The 27,803-nt window shown below is 39.4% G+C and overlaps 1 protein-coding gene across 1 annotated transcript in view; it reads right to left on the bottom strand.

Moving 5' to 3' along the window:
- Positions 1 to 27,803, bottom strand: part of LOC126252442 (sorting nexin-25) — a 187,901-nt gene that overhangs the window by 78,115 nt on the left and 81,983 nt on the right. Inside the window, exons 11-14 of the mRNA XM_049953335.1 lie at positions 27,413 to 27,549; positions 22,163 to 22,336; positions 9,246 to 9,385; positions 7,029 to 7,155 (exon numbers count right to left, since the gene is read on the bottom strand). Of these exons, the coding sequence (XP_049809292.1) occupies positions 7,029 to 7,155; positions 9,246 to 9,385; positions 22,163 to 22,336; positions 27,413 to 27,549 (578 nt within the window). The remainder of the gene's footprint in view (positions 1 to 7,028; positions 7,156 to 9,245; positions 9,386 to 22,162; positions 22,337 to 27,412; positions 27,550 to 27,803) is intronic.

Genomic DNA, 27,803 nt, shown 5'->3' with positions numbered 1-27,803 from the left:
AAACATTTTTTCCAGGTGAAGGTTTCTCGTTTTTGGGAATGCTTGTGCACCTCTGCCGATACAAGCATATATATAAGCTTACATTTTTCCTAATCTATAAAATATGGAGTTTCTGATGCTACAAATGGGCCTTTGAGGCCCTTAGTTATTGTATACTTGTTCATTATAAAGTGGCTTGTGGCTTGAAAATCGCCAGTGCACCTGCACAGTCGAGGTGTATACACAGCAGTGTGGAATGTGTTAATAGTGGAAGATAGGGCAAAATGCAATATAGAGATTACTGACAAAACATCATGCATGAGTTAATAAGAGTGGAAAGCTAAGTGCTCTTTGTATATGGTAGAAGTGGAGGGGGTGTGAGTGGGAGGAGGAGGGGGGGGGGGGAGGAGACAGGTCAGAAAATAAAAGGTAAACTAAACGGAGGTGAAGAAAGGAATACAGCAACTGAAGAAATTAACATATTAAGGACAGATGGGTGGTGAGAACCAAAGACATGCTGTAATGCCATTTCCCACATGTGGAGTTCTGAGAAAATGGTGTTAGGGGGAGAATCCAGTTGGCACATGTGGTGAAACAGGTACTGGGATTTTAACTGGCATGTTGTAGAACATGCTCTGCATCAGGATATTGTGAGCTGCCAGTACACACCCTCTGCCTATGTCCATTCTAACTCATAACTTGATGGTAGTCATGCCAATGTAAAAACCCGAACAGTGTTTACATAACAGCAGGTGCACGACATTGGTCATTTCACAGGTGGCTCTCCCTTTGATAGTTTATGCTCTGCCAGTTACAGAGCTGGTATAGGTTGCGGTAGGAGGGTGCACAGGGCAAGTCTTACAGTAGGGATGCTCACAGGGGTATGAGCCACAGGGTAGGGAAATGTGTGTAGACGGAGCATACGGTCTGACAGGGATGTTGCAGAAGGTGACGAAAAACCATTCTAGGTCTGGTGGGCGGAATGTCTGGCAGAATGAAACTCATTTCAGGGTTTGATTTTAGGAACTCATAGGCATGTCAAATTATCTTACTATAGATTCAAGACCAGGATAATATTTTGCAACAAGAGGTGTCTTTGTAACACTCTCTCTCTCTCTCTCTCTCTCTCTCTCTCTCTCTCTCTCTTTTATTTATTTTTTTATTTAGGGATTGGAGGTCATAGCCCAGGGTATCTGCTTTTGAACTACACTGGTTGGGTAAGCTTGCAAATTTTTACATTAAACAGTCTAATAGATAATATGTTTTCAAATGTGGGGTCTACAGAAGTGGAAGTATCAAATACTGATTTGGGATTATCGGGCCACATCACTCATCCTTAAAATTCCTTCAATACCACTGAAAGAAAGAAAAGCTTACTTCATGTATATAAACCAAATTTTTATACAGAAATATAAAGTGAAAATGCTAAGTCACATACACGCACAGCGAAAAGACTGTTAAAAAGTGAGCTTTCGGCTAACGACGCCTTCGTCAGAAATTGACAGCACGCACACACACACACACACACACACACACACACACACACACACACACAGCTCATATACACATGACCAGCCCCTCACTGCTGAGGCCAGACTGAGAGCAGCAGTGAATGAGGAGAGAATCGACCGAATGTTTGGGATAAGGTGGAGGCTGGGGTGGAGAGGGGGGAGGGATATAAGGGTAGGGTTGTCGGACGGTAAAGTGCTGCTCAGTCATTAGGTTAGACAGAGGTCAGAGGGACAGGGGGGAGGGGGGTGGGGGGAGCTAGGAGAGAAGTAAAACAACTATGGGTGCATCTGTGGACTAGAGTGCCGTGTAATGTTGGAATGGGAACAGGGAAGAGACTGGATGGGTAAGGAGAATGACTAACGAAGGTTAAGGCCAGGAGGGTTACAGGAACATAGGATATACTGCAGGGAGAGTTCCCACCCACGCAATTCAGAAAAGCTGGTACTGGTGGGAAGGATCCAAATGGCACAGGCTGTAAAGCTGACATTGGAATGAGAACATTGTGTTAGTTGCCGTGCTCAATAATGGGTTGGTCCAGTTGTTCCTTGGCCATGGTTTGTCAGTGGCCATTCACGTGGACAATCAGCTAGTGGATTGTCTTGTCTGTGTAGAATGCAGCACAGTAGTTGCAGTTTAATTTGTAGGTCACATGACTGGTTTCATAGGTAGCCCTGCCTGTGATGGTATAGTTGACTGGACTGGAGTAGGTGGTGGTTGGAGGATGTATGGGACAAGTCCTGCATGGAGCTCTATTATAGGGACATGAGCCATGGGACAAGGGGTTGGGAGCAGGGGTTATGTAGGGAGGATAATGTGCAGGTTCAGTGGGCAGCAGAATACCATTGTAGGAGGGGTGGGAGATAGTGAGTAGGACATTTCTCATTTCAGAGCATAACGAGAGGTAGTCGAAACCTTGGAGGAGAATATGATTCAGTTGCTCCAGTCCTCGGTGGTACTGACTCATGAGGGGACTGCTCCTCTGGGGCCAGACAGTGGGACTTTGGGAGGTGGTGGATGACAGGAGAGATAAGGCACAAGAGCTCTGTTTTGTACAAGGCTGGAGGGGGGGGGGGGGGGATTTACAGCCTGTGAAGGCTTCAGTGAGAATCTCGGTATATTTCGTCACTACAGATGTGACAGTCATGGATGGGTAGGCTGTATAGAAGGGACTTCTTGGTATGGGATGGGTGGCAACTGTCTAAATGGGGGTACTGCTGGTGGTTGGTATGTTTGATAGGGACAGAGGTGCTAATGTAGCCATCTTTGAAGTGGAGGTCAACATCGAGGAAGGTGGCGTGCTGCGTTGAGGAGGACCAGGTGAAGCAAATGGGCGAGAAGGTGAACTTCTGAAGGAATGTGGATAGGATGTCCTCCCCTTGATCCAGATCACGAAGATGTCATCAATGAATCTGAACCAGGTGAGCATGAAAAGGTTAGCATAGGATGGTGCTATGCAGGTGCCCATAGCCATAACTTGGATTTGTTTGTTGGTAATGCCTTCAAAGGAGAAGTAATTATGGGGAAGGACATAGTTGATCATGGCAACTAGGAAGGAGATTTTATGTTTGGAATCAGTCAGGGAAGGTAGTGCTCAATAGCGGTAAGGTTATTGGCATTAGGGATGTTAGCATGAAGGTAGGTGGCATCAATAGTGAAGAGCAGGGCATCATGTGATAAAGGAACAGGAACTGTGTACAGTCAGAGGAGGAAATGGTTAGTATCTTTTATACAGAAGGATAGGTTGTGGGTAATAAGCTGAAGGTGTTGGTCTACGAGAGCAGAGATTCCCTTGAGGGGGGGGGGGGGGGGGGCACAGTAACTGGCTGCAATGGGGTTTCCTGGGTTGTTGGGTTTATGGACTTAAGGAAGCATGTAAAAGGTAGGAGTGCGGGAAGTGGTAGGGATGAGGAGAGAGATGGACTCCGGGGAGAAGCTCTGGGATTGGCCTTTGGATCTGAGGAGAGACTGGAGATGCTGCTGAATTTTTGGAATGGTGTCATTGGGACATGGTTTGTAGGTTGATGAATCTGACAGCTGGTGGAGTTACTCTGCCAGGTAATCCTTACGGTTCAAAACAACAGTGGTGGAGCCTTTGTCAGAAAGTACATTCATAAGGTCAGGATCAGTTTTTAGGTGTGGATGTGGTTCCTTCTGTGGATGTAAGGTTAGTTTGCATTTTGAGGGATTTGGGGAATGATTGTGAGGCTAGGTTCAAGGTTAAGAAATTCTAGAAAGTTAACAGGGGGTGGTTTGGGAGCAGTGGGAGCAATGCGGGTGGATTACAGTTGCACAGAGGAGTGAACTGAGTCAGGCAGGGTGGAACATCGGTCTTTGGTTGAGTCCAATTGGTAGAATTGGTGGCGAAAAAGTGTTTCCACTGTAGGGATCGGGAGAAGGTCTTTAACAAGTACGGCATGACTGAATTTGGAATTGGGGCAAAAGGTGACGCCTTTGGAAAGAACAGATACTTCTGCAGGGCTAAGACTTTTGGAGGAAAGGTTCATCACTGTGTTTCGGACCTGTTTAGCTTCTGAATTGTGTGTGGTGGTGGGAGGGAGTTTTTGGGGGTGGGGTAAATGTAACAGGTCTCCAAGGCAGGGTCTGTCAGCTACGAGGGGATGTGGGGGAGGTTTGGAGGTTGTTGTTGAGATGGTGGACAGTCTTAGTCCAAGGTGGGGTGGAGAGTTTTTTTTGAGATGGCATTATGCATGTTGCTCTAATTCCTGTGGGGCAAGTGTTTCAATGTGTGATGTGGGATCCAGGAATCTGGAATAGCATAGCAAGAGAATTTTATGGATGGAGAGGCAATACTACAAGAACGTTTGGGCCTGATTGATATGGTTTTGCAGGACTATGTTGGTAAGGGTTAAGGATTGGTGGAATCTCATGGTAAGGCCATTTGGGGGGGGGGGGATTCCATGAGCCAAGCAGTAACACAGGAACAGTATGTAAGATGGGTTCTGGTTAGGGATGAGGAAATTTTTCTATATTGACCCAGATGGAGGGAGCAAGGATCCAAGGCGGAGGACAAAAATGTGTAAAAATATGTAACTAATGTAGAAATACATCAAAACAGATGAGAAAAATAACGAAAAGGATGAAACAGATTAAGTAAGGGGAAACACAATGAATTCTGAGGGAGCAGGCCAATAGTGAAAAGTGAAAACCAACTGAATTGGCTTGAAGACATAATGAAATTGAAGAAAAAATAAATATAAAGACTGTAATGTGGGTTGCAGGTCTGTGGATGGATAAGTGTGAAGAAGGGGGTGGCAGATGTGACTAGATCAGATGAAGTTAGTACGTGCAAACTGGACTAGAGAGTAGGAGTCGGGGGGGGGGGGGGGGGGGGGGCTTTGTAGGATGAGATACAAGTTAGTCAGTAGCAACTATCTTTTTCATAATATTGTTACATTCCATCCTCAGCAGAAGCTGTCAAGAATCAGGTCACACGGCAATACGAAGCCAGGTTCTTCTAATACAGCTAGCATCAAAACCTCTTGTGGAACTCTAAATACATTAATTTCTAAAATGAAGACATGCATGAACTCACTGTTCCTAGAATATATGACGAATTACAAGATAGTGTATTGTAAAGTAACTGCTAAGGCAACATTTATGAGCAATGAGAGGTTAATAAGACAGCCTGAAAATAAATCAAAAGCTATATGGGGTACTGTGAAGACTGAAAAGGGAAGAAATGTGAAGACCAGGATATCATCCTCAAAAATGTAGAAAATGTCAGTATTAAAAAACAGGATTTGCTAAACTATATCAACAATTATTTCATAGATGCAGCTCCTTCATTGAGCTCAAAATTTACAAACAAAGAAAACCAGAATTTTCAAAAGCTTCTTGTAGAATGTGGGTAGAGCCAACGACAAATGAACATGAAGTGTTAAAAATGATAAAAATCTTAAAGCCTAAAATGTCGGTAGGAGTTGTTGAGATACTGGTCTGTATCATAGCAATCACAGCTCCAGAGATTGCAAGGCTGTTGGCATACATAGCCAACTTATCATTTTGTGAAGGAGTGGTTGAAAATCCTAAAAGATAAGCCATCATTTAAAAATAACAGGTATAAAGCAGAAAACCATCAGCCAACATCACTCCTTACAGGATTCTCCAAAAACATTAGAAAAATTAATGAAGCAGAGAATCAACAAATATCTAAATAACTGTAAGACACTAAACAGAAATCAGCGTATCTTCCAGACAGCCAAAATTCAAAAACAGCAGTCACATGCTACATGGAACAAATAATCAAAAATATAGGAAAAGACAACAGCACCATATCAGTAAATTTACATCTCTCCAAGCATTTGATACTGTCAATCACTGCATTATTTAGAAAACTGGAAGTATTAGGTACCCATGGGATAGAGAAAACGGGGTTTGGCTCATACCTACACAACAAAACACAGATTGTAGGACTTACGTCAATTTATTCCAAACACAAAATAAATTTAGTATCAGATGCAAAAAAAAGTGGAAACAGGAGTACCACAAAGCAGTGTTGTCTATATAAATGACATTCACACCTCAGACAGTGCAGCCAAAGCCATACTGTTCGCAGATGATACTAGTGCGATAACAAGTGCACCAAAGCATCTGCTGCAAACAACTACTGATCAAGCCCTAAAGAAAGCCCATTCTTTGTTCAATACAAACAGGTTGACATTAAATGCAAATAACACCAATTATACACAATTTGGAAAAATAAATCAATACGCAAATCCTGATCTGGTGTTAGGTCCCACCTTGCAGATTTTTTGGACAAATGCCAAACTTCCATAAGTACAATATCTGACACAGCTCAGCACTCCATATTTAGCAACCAAAAAAGAACAAACACAAAGTCATTTGAGCCATACTGGTACAAAACTTTACAACAGACTGCCAGTCAACATCATAAAATTAGAAGATAAAAACAAATTTAAAGCAGAATTTTAAGAACTTCTGCTCTATGTTTTTACTCATTGTATGACTATGTAGGCCAATAAACATTCTCTGGTGATGTTTATATTCCTTAAAACTGAAAATACTGTCTTTTGCCCATAAACTTGTTGTTATATTTACATATCTAATGGACAGCTGTTGTATGACATAAAACATTTAATGAATTATGGAGGACAAAAGTAATGCCTTACAGGAAACATTATGCATTTATAATGCCATAAGCATACATGTATATACAGTTGTAGTACTACCTATTTTATGGCCTTGTAGTATTTTGTTTGTACATTTTCACGTGCATTTTTGTTTGTACCATTTCCCTGACATGGTTTCCCATAAAATTACACGTACGTTTGTACAACATCCATACAATATATATTGCCTCCAGCTGTATAAATAAAAGTTGGAGGAGGAGGAGGAGGAGGAGGATGACAAGGTGAGGATGAGAAGAACAGTGCAACAGAAATTATTTATGCTGTCATAAAATGTAAAGTTGTGGTCAATAAAACAATGGCAGTAATATGTAACTACTAACTGTTATATCTTTCTATACTAAAGTTTCTATGGAAACTTCAACTTACCTTCAAATATTTCTGTATCTGTTGTCTTGCTTTCTCAAGAGCATTCTTCACTGATGTTTTTCCAAACCTGAGAAATGTCAAAGATTGGGAAGGAAGTTCAAGTTGCTTAACATCTGAACTGAGCTGGCTGTAAAAGATAAACAAAAACATTTGTAGCTCTAATTTTTTAAAAATCTCAGAAAAATTTAGAAAATATGTCTTTTAGGGATCATTCTTATAACAAAGTAGTGTCATTTATGAATTTTAGTATTTCAGTTGTTACATACTGCAGGTCAACAAGAAACAGCAGTTAACTTTATTACTCCTTCATTAGCTATTAATGACGATTATTGTGCAGATATATCAAAAGAGGTATGAGACTCAAACTGGAGTTTCTCTTCATGACATCTTTGCATAAAACAATCTTGATTGTCTTGCTGCATCAAATCTGAATAAATCTTGAGCTTTTGACAAAATCCTTCACTGCCTTCATCAGGAACAACTGACTGTCATGGATGCTGTTTCGGTGACCATTTAAAGGACATAGACAGCTTGTGACTGGAAGGATATTTCCACCATCTGACTGTATAGAACGTGTTTATTTCACTATCGGGATTTCAGCCTTATGCCATTTTCAAGTTGTACAGCATCAAAAATCGTCTGTTTTCTGTGAAACACAAGTCATCCTCAAAAAATACATATCATGTTTTATAAACCAGTTGTCTCATAATTAAGTGTGAGAACATATCTCAAATACATAAAAGGCTGTAAACTTACATGTATGGTGAATGTAGTTAAGCTGTGATATAAATTAGATGTCCAAAATACTGGTGTAAGCTTCTCTTCACTGATTCTACACATCAGCTAACTTGATCACAAGTGAAATGATCAGCAAAGATCATTATAGACACACCAGAATCTGCCCCAAGTAATCTGTGATACTTCTCACACATTACATGGTGCAGACTGTGATGTCCCTGTATGGTCTTTGACAATTGTTTCACTTACACTCATATTACCTAATGTTTGGATAGAGTGAAGTGAAGCTTACACCTGTGTTTTGGACATCAAATTTACATCACAGCTTCACTACATTCATTAGACACACTGGTTTACAGACTTTTTATGTATCACACTTACTTATGGGACAACTGGTTTATATAAAAATGTGTTTTCGTCAATGACTTGTGTTTCACATAAGTTGGGACAACTTTTTGCTTTGAAACATTTGAAAATGGTCTAAGGCTGAACTCTAGATAGTGAAATAAACACATTATATACAGTCATATGGTGAAAATATTTCTTCAAAAATTGTACATGACTGTGGCTCCAGAAAAAGAAAAATCATTAGATTATGACTGGTCTGCATACATCATCATTATGTTACGCTACCAGATGTTGTGTCCATGTCTGCACTGGTGGCACCACACCTCTTCTAGAACTGTAAGCAATTCAGCACATTTTTCTGTGGCTTCTCTGCACCAAGAGCTCACTTCCATGCATCACTACTATTTTATCCGTTGCACTGTTTGAAGTTGTTCTCTCACACTCTAATTTCTACTCTTCTTTAAAAACAGAATCCCAGCATGTAGAAGCATGGGACAAGATTTCAGTTTCATCAAACATTATTGAAGTAACCCACAACTTAAGGCCAACAGCATTTGCTGAATGCTAATAAACTTCTTTAACAACATATTAAAATAGCCTGTAAGTCTTTATGATTTTACTCAGATCCGATTCAGCAGAATGTTTCACACAAATCAGAGAGATAATTTTCACATAACAATTTAACTGGCAAGCCTTCTACTGTCTGCAACCGCTGGTAAATCTGTTGTCAATTAGAGTAATCTGGTCTGTTCTGATTAGCACCTAAAACAAATTTAAAATAGGAATTGGTTTCCGTGTTGTTTCACGATAGCCAGATAACTTTAATAGCTACAATTGCATTTCACACCTCTTTCTACATATTGTTGTTCCAAAGTTTTTTTATTGCCTCCTTTTCTTATTTGAGTTCCTTACACCACACAGTATTTTAGTTCTCCATATCTCAAAGTGTTTCTTAGAACTTCATCTGAAAATACAACCAAAATAACAACAAAAAAATCACATCCTCCAGAGCAATGAAGTCAGTTATTCTAGTGGAAGACTGATAACAAAATTACCACACATCTGTTTCTCATTTAAATTACTAATTCTCCTACAGAGTCACAATGATGCGAACGCTTAAAAATTATGTACCATAGTTTTTTGTGGAGATCCTGGAAATCATTAAGTTTTCGCAGGACTACCCAGCCTGTTGATACTGCATCACAGTCACTCTCATCTTCCATAACATGAACCACCAGCACAAACTGTGGGCATTCACGGTCTTCTGAAAGCTTAGAAAATAAAAAAAGTCACTTTTGTTGAGAATGTTTGTGCAATATGTGACTTTCAGTACTAGCTATATTACATAGAAGTAAAAATAAAGGATGATCAGAAGCAGTCTGAGAAGCTTGTAAGGATGTTGCTGGGCAGGTTGGATTGAGAAATAAATGTTAGGAAAAAAATTTAATATGTTGCACTGTTTCTGATGAAGGCACAATATCCATTTGAACAAGTGGTAGCTCATAGACCCACAGAAGTCTGTACATTATAGCATTTTAGCAGATGCAAGTGTTTGAATTTGTGCACTTAATGACCTCATTGGCTAATTTCAATGCTAAATAACTCGCAAATGATGCAATGTAACAAATTTTTTTCTTAAAAGTTATTCCTCAGCACAACCTCCCCTGCAACACCCGTACAAGCTTTTCAGACTGTTTCTGACCACCCTGTATAAAATTCTAAAACAAGCTCAATCTTCACATTTTTTACATATTTGTACAAACAAAAATGAATAGAAAGTATTAATTACTGACATCATAAAGAAGTCCAACACACTTACTGGTCTTCAAAGTGGAGTCCTAAAGTTTCCTAACTAAAACAGTAATAAAAATGCTTAATAATGTGTGTTCATTTTAAACATAATCCATTTAAGACAATATAATAGTTACCATATTCCATAACAACTTCATAGCACTGTAGAAGAATCTTTTATGTTAATCTCAATCTGTTGATTACACATAGCCATCTAAATCCTGCATTGGGCAACTTTAATTTCATTCTTTTGAAAGAGAATATCCGGAGAGTAATGTTTGGGAAAGGGGAGAGGGAGGCAAAGCTACTGGTACTGCTGCTGAATAAGTATAGGTAATGTCTTGCACAATGAAAGGAGAAAAGTACAGCGAGTGTGGCAATGATCAGGATGATACATTAGGTATCAGCAAGATACTGTTGTAAAATCTCCTTACAATACTCTTACAGTTAGTATGCTCTAACCACATTGCTGGGAATAAATGTTGTCGAAAGAAAATAATTTCAAGTAAACATCTTGTCAATAGTAGATGAAATAAATGTTCTTAAGATTGGGTGGGTGTGACTCAGTTTGTTCGAAAGAATATACATCGACCAGAACTTATCTTCATTTTGATACTTCGCTGCACACGACTACTGTAAGTTTCTTAGGTGAGGACTGGTCAGAGAACACCACGGTTCTCAAATGACATGGAAGGTCAGGGATTGTTTCAGGTGTATAATTTATTGCATCACACAGTGCCACTCAAGATCTTACATCATGCTAGATTCTCCCCCCCCCCTCCTCCCACGACTTCTTGTGGGCCTTACATACTCTTTCTAACAATTGATGTATTGTTGCATATAGTAAATTTGCTACTTACAGTTTAAAAAGTTGTCAATAATTACAAAAAATGTTATCATTCAGTAGTTACAACTGAAACACACAGGATAAGATACAAAGACAATTACAGGTCTCTCACTTTCATCAGGGTGTATACATGGACAAGGAAAAAAAATTCCCGGATTTTTCCTGTTTAAAAAATATACTTTTTCCCGGGCGAAAATACACTTTTTCCACACTAAGTGACAGTAGATTTTTCCTTTGGAACTGTGAAACTTATCAATCCTTTGAATAGTTAATGTTTTATACACTGGCATAGAACTTCCGCAGGGGGGGGGGGGGGGGGGGGAGTTTTGGAAAGACTTTCGATGAAAAAAAAAGGGGGGGAGTTTTGGAAAGACTTTCGATGAAAAAAAAAGGGGGGGAGTTTTGGAAAGACTTTCGATGAAAAAAAAGGAGGGAAGTTTTGGAAAGACCTTTGATGTGCAGCAACAATACACTGCATATTTTCGTATTACAAAAGTATAAATTCGAATTGCACTAAACACGGCACATTAGTTTCTGGAGTGTTAAAATCAGGATTGCAATGTGCTATTATAAGCCAGTCGTATCTCATGCCACATGATCTCGCCAGACGATGACAGCAGATATTCAGAGCATAAGACACGCGTTACAGTCAGCCAATAACAAGATCACTGATACGTAGCGCAAACACACAAAGAGGAAAAGTTAATGGTTTACATTAATATACATAGTATAGCTACAATAAAAGCTAAGCTTTCAGATATAATATTGGTTTCGAAGATTAATAAGCTACAAGAGAAGTTAAGCTTTCAAGTGTAATACTGATCTTTTTCTGCGTGTGTTATACTTTAAGATACCTCACACAAATGTGGCAGCAAATTTAAAATAATGACATAAATGTCTGGTGTCCTGGGCTCAACATTCTTGTAAGTGGCTAGTCCTCAAAGTGTTCACTTTTAAACGCTCTGTGAGTTAAGAAATTCATCCTACTTTCTCACACACAACGTAATTCATCCTGCGTAAAAAGAAATTTACTTTGAAAATAAAGTTTTTCGAACCACCGTTCGCAATACTATCCCAAGGTTCAATTTAGCAGTTTCCAGAGAGCGCCAGAAAACAGGCATTATTGCGCATGCGCAGCTGCAGTGGTGTAGGAAGCCATCATGTTCATATGTATAAAGCACTACGAGCACTTACATTACACCATAAAGGAAACAGGACATCAGAGGATACTCCAAGAACATCGGAATTTAGTAAACCATACTAAAATGCATAATTCGACTTGAAGTGCTCATTGTTTTTTCCAGATTTGCAATGAAGTAGGTCCTATCTGATATTAAGATTTTCGGTGAGGTTTGTGGGATGTAAATTTTCTTGGAGCACCAGTACTGTACTATCTCATACTTGGTTCTTTATTATGGCATAATGCCATACATGGCAGAGGATGAAAACGTGCACTTGAAATTCAGCGAACAGTTGGAACTAGCCAATACTGTGGAACGAAACACTTAGTTTCAAATAAATTGCTTGCCTCAGCGCAAAGATTAATAAAGCCAAATTTCTTTAGCAAACTGACAAAAATAACTTCATTGCTCTGCAAGGCAATTAATGCTTGACTGCTAATAACTTGGAAATAAAATCAGAAAACTTAGACTAATAATATATTTTGCCCTCCGTAATTATATGAATGTATTATAATTCGCTTGATAGCTCCCGGCTGCAGAAATCTGTTTTGTTTTCATTTGATGTGGGAGCTGTAAACAAAGAGGAAACAGTGAAATCACTTAATGCAAACAGGAGTCATGTAGAGACTAACCCCCTCCCCAATACAATTCCGACAACTCTGCGCATACGCCAATCTGGCAGCTAGGGCACGCGAGAAATTTTTTTATCGTTAGCATCTGGCTGCTTGCTGCTACTGCCAATACAGCTAGTTTATTGTTTCGACATATTCACCCTAAGGCCTTTGACTTATTTTTGCTGTTTGCAGATGCCTGTGCATGCACGGTATTTCGTTGTTGTAAACGGCGCATTTCCTTTGCCACTAAAGTTTTATTTTTTTTCCCCCTCTTGGTTATATTTTATTGCTGCAGTATCACTCTCCAGTAGCCAGATACAGTAACATTCTTTGCTAGAGAATCATTTCCTACCAATCAAAATTACAAAAATTTAACTGAAAGCTAAAACAATGAAAAATTCCCGGGATTCCGAAAATCCCGGGCTTTTCCCAGTTTTCTCCCGGATGAAAAAATTCCCGTGTTTTTCCCGGATTTCCCGGTTGTCCCGGGTCGTATACACCCTGTTTCATGGAGAAATACATGAAATAATATGAATAAATAATGCTAAACAAATTTTAACAGAATTTCAATACGTAATAGAGCAGTCCAAATAAACCGTTTTATGAAATACAATTACAATAAATACAAGGTAATCAGATGTTGTTATGTTAGTCAATAGTGTAGTAAGCTGACAGTACAATAAACGGAGTGGTTACAGGTTTCAAACATTATAATTACAGTATATCTGGTATCCCTTTTGTTACTTGATTGTTCATAAACGAAAAGCCTAGCAGCAATTAAATGAATTGACAACACATGTTCCTACCAATGGATGAAAGTAATATTAGCGACCAAGCAGTCTGGTCCCACCCCCCCTCCCCCAAAACCAATCAATCTGACACAAAATTGTTGAAAATTATGTTACAGAGCTCAAATTGCAAAACTGCTTATACGGGTCCTACTTACTGACACAACAATCCACATTAGCATCAAAATCATACGAAAAATGAGCAGTTAAGGAATCTCTCTTTCATTTTGTATTCATGGGAGCTTTTTTCATTAAAAATAATTCTTCTGAATCTTTACTTTGAACTCAAGACCATATCAATAACCTGGAATCATCTTTTGCAAAACCCCATAAAGTGGTTAATCATAGCTAGTCTTGGCACGATTCAATACTTCCACCCCTATTCTCATATTATCATACATACGTCATTCTTCTTCCATGACCTTTAGAACTGTTTTATGGGCACAAAATGTTTCTACTGTTGAAAAAGCTGTCACTTCTTGAAGTTGGAAACAATCTTTGCTGTTTCTTCTTTGCTACACCATTTCTGTACTTTTCGACCCTCTGATCCAGAATTTTGAGTTACTTTTTATTTTCTTTAACACTGAAGCACATACAGGGTGACAATTATTGAACTACGAGGGTCACTCCAAAAGAAATGCATACTATTTTTTTTTTTAATCCATCTTTTATTCTACATGTTTGAAAGTTTTACAGTGTGTAGATAAATACTTTAGGAACAATATTTTCATTTCTCCACATAATTTCCATCCCACTCAACTGCCTTACACCATCTGGGAACCAGTGCCTGTATACTCGCACGGCAATATTCTGGACCAACCTGTTGTAGCCACTGTTTGGCAGCGTGCACAAGGGAGTCATCATCTTCAAACCTTGTTCCACGAAGAGAGTCTTTCAGTTCCCCAAAGAGATGATAGTCACATGGAGCCAGGTCAGGACTGTAAGGCGGGTGTTTCAGTGTTGTCTATCCGAGTTTTGTGATCGCTTCCATGGTTTTTTGACTGACATGTGGCCGTGCATTGTCGTGCAACAGCAAAACATCCTGCTATTGCCGATGTGGTTGAACACAACTCAGTCGAGCTTGAAGTTTCTTCAGTGTCGTCACATATGCATCAGAATTTATGGTGGTTCCACTTGGCAAGCAAGAGTCCTTCGGAATCGAAAAACACCGTAGCCATAACTTTTCCAGCAGAAGGTGTGGTTTTGAATTTTTTTTTCTTGGGTTAATTTGCATGATGCCACTCCATTGATTGCCTCTTTGTCTCCGGTGAAAAATTATGGAGCCATGTTTCATCACCTGTCAAAATTCTTCCAAGAAATTCATCTCCACCATCCTCGTACTGTCCCAAAAGTTCGCTGCATAACGTTTTTCTTGTTTCTTTGTGAGCCACTGTCAACATCCTGGGAACCCACCTGGCACAAACCTTTTTTAACGCCAACACTTTCAGTATTCTGCAAACACTTCCTTCCCCTATCCCAACGTAGCGTGACAATTTGTTCACTGTGATGCGTCTGTCAGCAATCACCAATTCATTAACTCTCTGTACATTGTCTGGAGTGTGTGCAATACGAGGCCTGCCTGTGAGGATAATCCTCAATATTGCCGTGCCCGCTTTCATCACGTAACCTGCTTGCCCACCGACTAACTGCACTGCGATCGACAGCAGCAACTCCATACACCTTTCTCAACTTCTTGTGGATGTTTCCCACTGTCTGGCTTTCACAGCACAGGAATTCTATGACAGCGCGTTGTTTCTGATGAACGTCAAGTGTAGCAGCCATCTTGAAGATATGGATGGCGCCACTCACGGGAACATGTTGAACTAAGTTTGAAAACAAGTGGGAAGGATGTATCTACACACTGTTAAACTTTCACACATCCAGAATAAAAACTGTATTTTTCCAAAAATAGTGTGCATTTTTTTTGGAGTGACCCTCATATAAGAAAAAAAAAATGTACATTAGTTACAAACTACAGCGCGTACAGACTTTATCCAACATGTAAACATCACTACAAATATTTGGATTTAGGTAATGACATGTTCGATATGCCTACCATCCTTAGCAATGATGTGGTGCAGACGAATAGCAAAATTCTGCACGACCCGCTGAAGTGTCGGAACATCGATCATCGATGCTATCGATGACCTCCTAAATTGTCATTTTCAGATCAGCAATGGTTTTCGGGTTACTGCTGTACATCCTGTCTTTAATATAGCCCCACAAAATGAGTTGCATGTGTTCAGATCTGGAAAATATGGTAGCCCATGCCAGTGGCCTCTGGGTACCACAGAGCCAAACTGTGGTCCCCAAGGTACTCCTCCTGGACATCAAACACACTCCTGCTTCGATGGGGTCGAGCTCCATCTTGCATGGACCACTCCTTATCACAATCAGGCTCACTTTGGATGATGGGGATGAAATCATCTTCCAAAACCTTCACATACCATTTGGCAGTAACCATACCATCAAGGAATAATGCACCGATTATTCCGTGACTGGACATTACACAACATACAGCCACCCGTTGAGGATGATGAGAGTTCTTGATCGTGAAATGCAGATTCTCAGTCCCCCAAATGCGCCAAGCCTGACATTTTCACATTCAAATGGCCGACAACAAAAAAGTGCATGCACATGTGCATACTAATTCCCATCATGCCGCATGGTCAACTGTGCAGTTTGAATGTTCTAACACAAACCATTCAGAAGTTATGAAGATTTTATTTCATACAGTTCAATAATTGTCACCCTGTTCAAGTCCATTTTCCTAGTCCCTATATTCAACCAATAAATGATTTAAATATAAACACAAATATAAAAAATAAACATTAAAGATGCAATCAATTGTTAAATGTGTGTCCACCACCCCTTTATTAGATGTTTCTGTTTCAGCAGCTAGTAAGTGAAAACTCTTCTGCAAACATCGATACTAAATACATTTATATCTATTTTCAGTAGAATTATTCTGGCTGTGTGGCTGAGTCTCAGTGTCCTGTAAATATTGATGTTTCAACTGCTACAAGTAGTTGTTCTAAAGTTCTAATTATTACTGCAGACAAATGAAGTTTCATAACTAATTTTGTTTGCAAGTAAATGTATGCAGTCCTGGTAAACCTTGAAATCCCCACACCAGAGTGCTGCAGCACACTGCTAGATAAGCCAAAAACAAAATGGTGCAGCCCACTGAAAAATTGTAATATAATACAAAAATTTACTTTCTACAGCACAGAAAATGATGCACCTGTGTCAAGGCAAGCCAGATGATTTCTTTAGAGGCAACATTTCCACCGCTGCTTAAAAACAATTGCTGTACAATATTTCACTTCATTAATGGGCTGTGCCATTTTGTTTTGGCTCCTCTAGCAGGGTGCTATTGTACTGTGGTGTGGGGTCTCAATGTGTCCAGGACCACTCTAAAATAAATAAATAAAAACAAAAAAAATTTACAAAGCTTTATTTTTTTAAGGTGACAAACTTTATGACTACCTTTTATAGTATGTGCCTTTTGTCATCAGAGTGTACACTTGTGCGTGAGTGTGGCTGTGTGCATACTTATTGTTTCTAAATCACTCCACTGCAACATGAAGTAGGTTCATGGAATCCCATATGATGACTAAATGTCATACTCAGAATTTTATGGTTTCATCAGGTAAAAATTGAAATCATTGTCTTAAGAAACATGAGACACGTCAAGCCCAAAGACCAAACTGCATAATGTGACAATTTACAGTATTTTTAAACTTCAGTTAATATAACTCACACACGTTATCCATAACCTTAAATACCTGCATTAATCTGTGTTTCACAACTACCAGCACAAATTTTCCACACTGTTCTCCAAAGTTAGTGCTATTGTTCGTCAAAGTTAGTGCTATTGTCAGTTATGGCAGGACTGAAGATTACAGTTTAATGTCTCATGAAGGCCAAGATCATTAGATCCACAATGGAAGGAAACTGGTCATGTCCTTTTCAAATGAACTGTCCCAGCATTTACCTTAAGCAATTTAAGGTAACCATAGAAACCCTAAAACTGGATGGCTGAATGGGGATTTGAATTTTTTACCTCTCAAATTAGATTCCAATGTCTCACCACTAGGCCATCTTCTTCAGAATATTGTCATTTACCAACTATTTTCATGAATAATAGTATTCATGCATAAGGATGTCCTGTAATTTTCTTTTTATCAGTACCAAATGTTTGTTGTGGAAGTTTCTCCCATTTAATATGTGATGGAATTTCACGGCCACACAGCATAAAGTATGGAAAAACAATTTTAATCCACAAGAGGGGAACATTAAACTCTCCCAATTTCTTGTATTGTTCACATGGAAGAGGGCGTCTTAAAAATAATTCTGGGTTGTTACATATAAAGGTACATAGACCATAAAATCAGAAAATAGTAAAAACCCTTACATTTCTAAACAATTCACCACACAAATACACAGGCTGTGTGTTGCAAGGGTAATTTTACTACATTTTTTGTAGTGTTAATATTCAATTCACATTATTTACATGCCCTCATAACATCATTTTACAGCTTATAACAGATTCAAAGTAGCTGTGGAAGACTACTATTATTGTGTTCATGTCAGTTGCACAAAACAATACTGGCACTGCAAATGCTAGGCTTTTCAATTTCTCTCTCTCTCTCTCTCTCTTTTTTTTTTTTTTCTTTTTTTTTCCATGTATTGAGTATGTGATGGCCATGAAAAATACTAATGCAAGTACAGAAAATTAATTATATAAAATGAAACAGAAAGGGGCTAAAACTGAACCCTGTGGAAGTATCTGGAAAATTTTATTTCAGTCTGAGTAAACTGATATTATAAATTCCATTCACTTTATTTCATTAAAATATGAGGAGGACTATGTCAGACCACAGACCACCCCCCACCCCAATTCTGTACTCTTTCTAACTCACAGAACAGTGGAGAGTGATTTCACACATCAAATGTTTTCATGAGGTCACATAAAATTCCTGTAAACTCTCAGGACTTAAACAACTGTTTTCTCCAAACTCAACAAGGACACATATGCAATCTTGCCTTCCTGGGAAATAAATCTATTGTATTAGATATGGTGCATCAACATGTATTCCTTCTTCACATAACTCAGTTTAAAGACCTGAAAATTTTTTCTAAGACTGCTGAGAACTGTCATTGGTAATTCCTTACACTGTTTACATACGATGTTGTTGTGGTCTTCAGTCCTGAGACTGGTTTGATGCAGCTCTCCATGCTACTCTATCCTGTGCAAGCTTCTTCATCTCCCAGTACTTACTGCAACCTACATCCTTCTGAATCTGCTTAGTGTATTCATCTCTTGGTCTCCCTCTACGATTTTTACCCTCCACGCTGCCCTCAAATGCTAAATTTGTGATCCCCTGATGCTTCAGAACATGTCCTACCAAGCGAGCCCTTCTTCTTGTCAAGTTGTGCCACAAACTCCTCTTCTCCCCAATTCTATTCAATATCTCCTCCTTAGTTATGTGATCCACCCATCTAATCTTCAGCATTCTTCTGTAGCACCACATTTCAAAAGCTTCTATTCTCTTCTTGTCCAAACTATTTATCATCCATGTTTCACTTCCATACATGGCTACACTCCATACAAATACTTTCAGAAACAACTTCCTGACACTTAAGTCTGTACTCGATGTTAACAAATTTCTCTTCTTCAGAAATGCTTTCCTTGCCATTGCCAGTCTACATTTTATACCCTCTCTAATTCGACCATCATCAGTTATTTTGCTCCCCAAATAGCAAAACTCCTTTACTACTTTAAGTGTCTCATTTCCTAATCTAATTCCCTCAGCATCACCCGACTTAATTTGACTACATTCCATTATCCTCGTTTTGCTTTTGTTGATGTTCATCTTGTAGCCTCCTTTCAAGACACTGTCCATTTCGTTCAACTCCTACTAATATGTATGTATAAATCATGTAATTAGATTATTACATGAATATTACAAAATATGGCCACTAGCATACGCTAGAGAACATTACATGTAACAACCGCTGATGATGGATAATGGCCAAAACTAGTTCGGTAAAATAAAATACTACCAACAAACAGCGTTTGTCAAACAGTTAACGACTATTATTACTCCCTTGGAGGAGCCTGTAAACCCTAGAGGGTGTGTGTCTAGTTGGTAGAGATGGGAATGCTACCCAGATATGAGAGGTAGCAGGGAAATGAAATACCTCCCATGGACCAACAGGAAATTCAGCAACCGACTCGGACTGAGTGGCTGCAAAAGGCATCTGTATCCCATGTTAGGGGTGGTGTCCCAAAATGCTGAAGGCAATATGAGCTTGAAAAGAAAGGAGGCGCAATAAAAAAAATAAGGATTGATACCTGGAATGTCAGAAAAGCAGGAAAACCAGAAAACCTTAAAAGAGAGATGGAAAAGACTAGCATGAACCTGGTAGGAGTTGCTGAGGTAAGATGGGATGGACATGGAGGATTAGTCTGACGAGAACGTAATATGCTACTCGGGAAGGGGGAGGGGGGGGGGGGGCAAATGAAAGGGAAGAAATCAAGGATGCTGCAGACTAGCAGTGAGCAATTGGAATGCCATTGTGGGAGAAGGGAAGGAGGGATTCATAGTATGCAGTTATGGTCTTGGCAGGAGGAACAACGGAGAGGAACGGCCTATTGACTTCTGCAGGTAAAGGCAACTGGTAATAATGACAAATACATGGTTCAAAAACCACAGGAGGAAACCCTACAACTGGGAATCACATGGGGATAAACATAAAAACCATACTGATTTTATACTGGTGGGAGAAAGGTACAAAAATGAAATCAATGAAGTGCACACATTACACAGTGCAGACATTAATACCAACCACACTTTGTTTATGGCAGATATAGAAATAAAAATGAAAGAACTGAAGAAGACTGCCATGGTCAAGAAGTGGGACCTACAGAAGACAAAATCTGGGAGAGAAAGCATTACGGATATGTTATCGATTGAACTTACTTAATGCATTACGAGAGGAAGAAACCCCTGACAATATCAATGAGTACTGAAATATTTTGAAAGAAGGAATCATAGAAGCAGGGCAGAAAAGAATAGGATATGTGAACAGGAGAAGTGCAAAAAAGCCATGGATTCCACAGATGATGATTTCAAAAATAGAAGACAGAAGAAAACTAAAAAATAAAAACAACTAAGATGCACAAAAAATGTAATGAAGCCTGAATGATGAACTTCGTAGAAAAACAGAACAAGCTAGGAAAAAATGGTTAAAAGAGGAGTGTGACTCAACTGAAGTACTGAAAAGGAAGGGAAGATATGATTCACTGTATGACAGAATGAAGACTACAAAATGGGATCAAAGCAAACCAGGAGGTGTTACTATAGAAATTCTCAGTAAATACGAAAATGTAGTGTACAAAGATCATGATGACATCCTATACAAATGGCAAAACTATTTAAAAGAACTATATGATACCGATCACAAACCAACAAATCTGGAACCTGAATCTGTGATCAGTGCAAATGATGATGAGAAGGGACCAACAATCATAACAGAAGTGATGAATATAATTACTGCAATGAAAAACAGGAAAGCAGTAGGTACAGACAAAATACCAGAAAAAATACTAAAATTTTTGAACCAACAAGGTTTAAGAGAAATATCGAGGTTACGTAACAAGCTATAAGAGAGGGGTGAATGGCCAGAGAACTTTCTGACAACAGTAATGATGCCAATACCAAAGAAACAGGGAACCAAGAAATGCAGTGAGCACAGGACAATTAGCTTCATCTCACATGCAATGAAAATTATGTTAAGAATCATTAGTAAGAGACAAGAAAAGGCAATGGAAGAGTGTCTGGCTGAATGACAATTTAGTTTTAGCAACAGGTATACAGAATTTCAGGATATAATGGATACCACTGAAGCGAAAGGAAAGATTTATGGAATGAAAATAAATTCAAAGAAAACAAGTAATGGCACTGGGAGGAAATAAAAAGGCAAAGATAATGCTGAATAGAAGTATTAGAACATCTGCAAAGCTTTAAATATCTCGGAAGCAGGAAAGAAATGGACTGGAAGAGCAACACGGGAATTAAAACCAGAATAGCGATGGTGAAAGACGCATTTTATAAGAAAAGGAGAATTTTCTGCAGTAATATGGACAAAAATTTACAGAAAAGGCTAATAAAATGTTTTGTACAGAGTGTCTTGTATAGTGCTGAAATGTGAACACTGAGGAAGCAAGATAGAGCAAAGCTGGAGGCTTTTGAAATGTGGACATGGCAAAGGATGGAAAGAATAAGTTGGGTGGGTAGAATGATCAAACAATTACTACATGTAATAAAAAGAAGGAAACAAAGCTGGATTGGACATATATTAAGAATGAAGGAGGAGCTTATAAAATCAGTTTCAGAAGGATATGTGGAAGGAATGAGGGGGTGGCACAGGAAGAGAGTTCAGATCCATGTAATGGACAGCAGCACATACACTGTCATTAAGAAGGAAGCAATGGATCACATGGAATGGAGACACAAAGGACCTACGAATGTAGCAGAAAACTGATGATGATCATGATTATAGCATATTTACAACTGCTGAGAATATTTTTGGTGATATGGAATCTCCTTGGCTGACTATCTTTTGATCCTAAATTTCTCACTGTCCTGATTAAGTCTTCAGTATACAGACATAGTTTGAATTGCTACCTTGTTACTCCAGGACTATCAGTATGAATTTTGTTCAAACAAATTTTTGTTTGATAAACATCCTAAATGTTTAAAACCTGAAACTATAAACCACAAACACTGAATACATAAATAGTAAATACTGGTCATACCTCTGCAGACTGAACAACAGCCCGCCACCTGCCGAGGTGCTCACTCCATGCCTCTGTTCGTGACAGATGGGCCTCCAGCTGCCGTTTCTCTCCCTGTAAGCTCTCTACTTCAGATTCCAGAGTAGCCAGCACTTTTGATTCAGGTTTCAGAGATGATCGCAAAGCTTCCAGCGCCTGAAAATTTCATTGTGACACTATAATTACAATTCCTTTCAGTTATGAATTAAATCAAGTATAAGTGGATGATAAAGTCAATGTAAAAACCTGAGTTGGCTTATAGTTAACTCACTTTCTGAACAATATTTTCCCCCATTTCTCTGCCACCCTCACTTATGCCTAGTTTCCAGAGACTATGAGACCTATACCCAAACCATTTGTTAAGAAATGCACTGTTCTTAAGCAGGTCTTAAGACTTTTAATTTTTTTTCTTACTCTCATATTACAGATAAAAAGTGCAATGAATCTATAACCACATAACAGGTAAGAAAATCTTGTTTCAAAACAAATTTATTTTTGTAAAAACGAGACACGTTAAAGATCGGATAAAAGTTCACTTGTCAGAGTAAATATCAGCTGCAATTCCATTCTTACTCTACAGAATGTTTGAAATAATGTGCTGGCAATGGACCTGCACGTATTTGTAAGCAGTTAAGAGGCAACGGAGTAGCAGCAAGTTAGGATGCTACCGAGAACAGAATACCAAACCAGGCAGTATTTTCTAATGAAATACTCAAAAAGTGAATTGAGAGCCAAATCACAACCAAAGTAGTCGCCAAAAAGTCATATCCCAAAACAATAATCCAAGATCAAATAAACAAATGAGACTGGCTTCATAAATAAGTGCCTGAACATGTCTGACTGATGGTGCTGTACACAAACATTGCAGTGATTTCGAACAATACCAGAGCAGCCTTTTTATTGTCTTGCACAACACACACCCCATCTACTATATTATATTGTGTGCTGCACATGAGACCATTTGATAGTCATTGCCTTAGCGTCTCTTATTTCATTCAACATTGTATGACATTAAAGTACTACAGAAACACAGAAGATATGGATAGTTTCAGACTGTACTCTCCTCAATCTCAAAAGAAGGTTGAGACAGCAGGAGAAAAGTGGAGGCAAACAGAGGTTTTAAAGAACACTACAACAAAAGCCAGCAGGGAAAGAAGAGATATAAATTACAAAGGGAATGCAATATCTCTCAGATGCTTTTCTGAATAAATTTTGATTCAGGTGAAATTTATCACCACACAATCTAAAGACTGCAAATTTATTATCATTACAAGAGGCTTCACAAAACTTTTCACTGCCATATTGTTCTGAAAATAAGGGTGGAGGTGACAGTTTTGAATCTAAGCTCAGACAGCGACACCATGTTATTCAGCTATTTGTCATATTCTCCACAGGTGTTCAGTTTGACAGTGATGCATTTTGGCAATGATGCTAAGGCAGAACATGGCTAGCTTGAGACTTTTATTGCACATATTAATGCAATAGAAAACCACAGAAAATGTCATTTCATGACTGCTTCACAGACTGCACCATATTGATCCTTCCCACCAACACCAGCTTTTCTGAGTTGTGCAGTTGGGATCTCTCCCTGCAGTATGTCCTATGTTCCTGTAACCTTTTTGTTACCCGTTTGTTACCAGATGGGAGTAGGGGACATGTCTTGCATCTAGGTCTATTACAGGGATATGCGCCATGAGGTAAGGGTTTGGGAGCGGAGGTTGTATACGGATGGATGAGTACATTGTGTAGGTTTGGTGGAAGGCAGAATACCACTATGGGAGGGGTGGGAAGGATAGTGGGTACAACATTTCTCATTTCAGGGTACAACAGAGGTAGACAAAACCCAGAGGTAGTCGAAACACAGTTGCTCCAGTCCTGGGTAGTACTGAGTTACTCAGGGAATGGTCCTCTGTGGCCAGATGGTGAGACTTGGGGAGGTGGTGGAAGACAGGAAAGATAAGGCAAGGGAGATTTGTTTTTGTACAGCATTGGGAGGATAATTACAGTCTGTGAAGGTTTCAGTGTGACCCTCGGTATATTTCGAGAGGGACCACATGTCACTGCAAATGCAACGACCATGGGTGGCTAGGCTGTATGGAAGGGACTTCTTGGTATGGATAAGGTGGCAACTGTCAAAGTGGAGGTATTGTTGGTGGTCAGTAGGTTTGATATGCACAGAGCCATCTCTGAAGTGGAGGTAAACATCTAGAAAGATGGCTTGTTGGGTTGAGTATGACCAGGTGAAGCAAATGGGGGAGAAGCTGTTGAGGTTCTGGAGGAATGTGGGTGGGTGCCCACCCTTGATCCAGATTGCAAAAATGTCCTCAATAAATCTAAATCAGGTGAGGGGTTTAGGATTCTGGGTGTTTAGGAAGGATTCCTCTAGATGGCCCATGAATAGGTTGGCCTAGGATGGTGCCATGTGGGTGCCCATAGGCTTCAAGGCGTTGCCTACAAACAAATCAGGGGAACAGCTATGGGCACCGGCGTGGCACCATACCACATTTGGAGCTGATTAAAAATAACATTTGCCTGGAAATTTCTAAGAATGACTTTGTTGTCACTGATTCAGCAATTTCAATGCTTCCTCCATTGTTGTTCTTTCTTCTTCCTCCAGTATTATTTCATATTGTTATTATTATTATTATTATTATTATTATTATCATCATCATCATCATTTAAATCACTCAAGGGAGTCTGATGTTCATCTTACAAGCCACTTGCGGAGTATACCAACAGTCAGCCCCAGCAGTAGAACACAATGACAGTATGTTTTAAGTTAAAAATGAAAAAATTCCAATCAATTGTTTCTACGTAACTTTTAGTGTTTTCTATTCAGAATCACAAAGCCTACATGTAATCAAAATTTACAACACCACAAAAAAACATCCATATACAGGGTGTTACAAAAAGGTACGGCCAAACTTTGAGGAAACATTCCTCACACACAAATAAAGAAAAGATGTTATGTGGACATGTGTCCGGAAACGCTTAATTTCCATGTTAAGAGCTCATTTTAGTTTCGTCAGTATGTACTGTGCTTCCTTGATTCACCGCCAGTGGGCCCAATTGAAGGAAGGTAATGTTGACTTCAGTGCTTGTGTTGACATGCGACTCATTGCTCTACAGTACTAGCATCAAGCACATCAGTACGTAGCATCAACAGGTAAGTGTTCATCATGAATGTGGTTTTGCAGTCAGTGCAATGTTTACAAATGCAGAGTTGGCAGATGCCCATTTGATGTATGGATTAGCACGGGGCAATAGCCGTGGCGCGGTACATTTGTATCGAGACAGATTTCCAGAACGAATGTGTCCCGACAGGAAGAAGTTCGAAGCAATTGATTGGCGTCTTAGGGAGCACGGAACATTCCAGCCTATGACTTGCGACTGGGAAGACCTAGAACGACGAGGACACCTGCAATGGACGAGGCAATTCTTCGTGCAGTTGACGATAACCCTAATGTCAGCGTCAGAGAAGTTGCTGCTGTACAAGGTAACGTTGACCACGTCACTGTATGGAGAGTGCTACGGGGGAACCAGTTGTTTCCGTACCATGTACAGCGTGTGCAGGCACTATCAGCAGCTGATTGGCTTCCACGGGTACACTTCTGCGAATGGTTCATCCAACAATGTGTCAATCCTCATTACAGTGCAAATGTTCTCTTTACGGGTGAGACTTCATTCCAACATGATCAAGTTGTAAATTTTCACAATCAACATGTGTGGGCTGACAAGAATCCGGACGCAATTGTGCAACACGTCATCAACACCGATTTTCTGTGAATGTTTGGGCACGCATTGTTGGAGATGTCTTGATTGGGTCTCATGTTCTTCCACCTACGCTCAATGGAGCACGTTATCGTGATTTCATACGGGATACTCTACCTGTGCTGCTAGAACATGTGCCTTTACAAGTACGACACAACATGTGGTTCATGCATGATGGAGCTCCTGCACATTTCAGTCGAAGTGTTCATACGCTTCTCAACAACAGATTCGGTGACCGATGGATTGGTAGAGGCGGACCAATTCCATGGCGTCCACGCTCTCCTGACCTCAACCCTCTTGACTTTCATTTATGGGGGCATTTGAAAGCTCTTCATTTGAAAGCTCTTGTCTACGCAACCCTGGTACCAAATGTAGAGACTCTTCATGCTCGTATTGTGGATGGCTGTGATACAATACGCCATTCTCCAGGGCTGCATCAGCGCATCAGGGATTCCATGCGACGGAGGGTGGATGCATGTATCCTCGCTAACGGAGGACATTTTGAACATTCCCTATAACAAAGTGTTTAAAGACATGCTGGTAAATTCTGTTGCTGTGTGTTTCCATTCCATGATTAATGTGATTTGAAGAGAAGTAATAAAATGAACTCTAACATGGAAAGTAAGCGTTTCCGGACACATGTCCACATAACATATTTTCTTTCTTTGTGTGTGAGGAATGTTTCCTGAAAGTTTAGCCGTACCTTTTTGTAACACCCTGTATACACAAAAGTAAGTACAAGTAGCCAACAGCCTTGTCTTGAATAGACCGGTCCAAGTCATATCACCAAATTTAAGCAACACTGGGTACCGCCACTACTTGGACAGGTAACTGCCTGGGTGCACCACACACTGTTTGTTGTCTTCCATTTGAATATACAGCAAACCTTCTACCATCATCATCATCATCATCATCATCATCATCATCATCATCCTCCAACAAAGACATGACAACACACTACATACACACCCCATTACAGTCACCCATACTTCCCAGGTACACCAAAATACACAACACAAACACTTCGCAAAATAAAGTTGCCAGTGTGCACGAAGGATAGGAAATACATTTCCAATTAGGTGGCTGAACCTGCCCTAAGTGGTCCCCCGGAAGCAATAACATATGACTATTTTTTAAATAAGTACAAGCAAGACTGTTTCTTTATCTTTTGTTAGCTGAAGCGCCACCTAATGGGAAACACAAGACATTAATGTCACTACATATGAACTCATACAGATGTACTGCATACCATAAGAGAAGCACAATATATCACATTTCACAATACTTAATTAATTAATTAATCAGTAATTAATTAATCAGTAATTAATTAATCAATTGATAAAACATAATAACACAGAGAGCTCAGAGAAATTCAGTATGACTACAGATACACAACATGGGGGGAAAATCAGATGACCACTTTACATTTTACAGAACAACTTAAAAAACATTCTCACATACTTGCATTTTGTTGTTCAATTTCTGTTGTATTTCATCTATCTTTCTCCGTGCATAGCTGGACTGGTCAGCAATCTCTAATGTGCCACTGTCCATGCTGTCTGTCACATCGCTTGTATCATCTGAATCGAGAAGTGAGGCTGAAACATGCATTTAATTACCTATATGCAAAAGTATGTCTTATGCAGCATGTAGCAGACCTACTTTCTATGAAGTACTTAACATACAGAGACTAGGGAAAAGAAATATGAGACATTTGCAACCACATGTCGTATTATCTTTCCATTGTGAGTTTACTAGGTTCAGGATGTGCACCTGAGGTAGAAACAAAGATGTAGCCCATTATTCTTCCTAAATGCTGTATACAGAAAACTGCATAACTCACACCTACACT

This window comes from Schistocerca nitens, chromosome 4 (assembly GCF_023898315.1).
Source record: "Schistocerca nitens isolate TAMUIC-IGC-003100 chromosome 4, iqSchNite1.1, whole genome shotgun sequence".
NCBI lineage: Eukaryota > Metazoa > Arthropoda > Insecta > Orthoptera > Acrididae > Schistocerca > Schistocerca nitens.
This window is presented reverse-complemented; position numbering and strand designations above follow the sequence as displayed.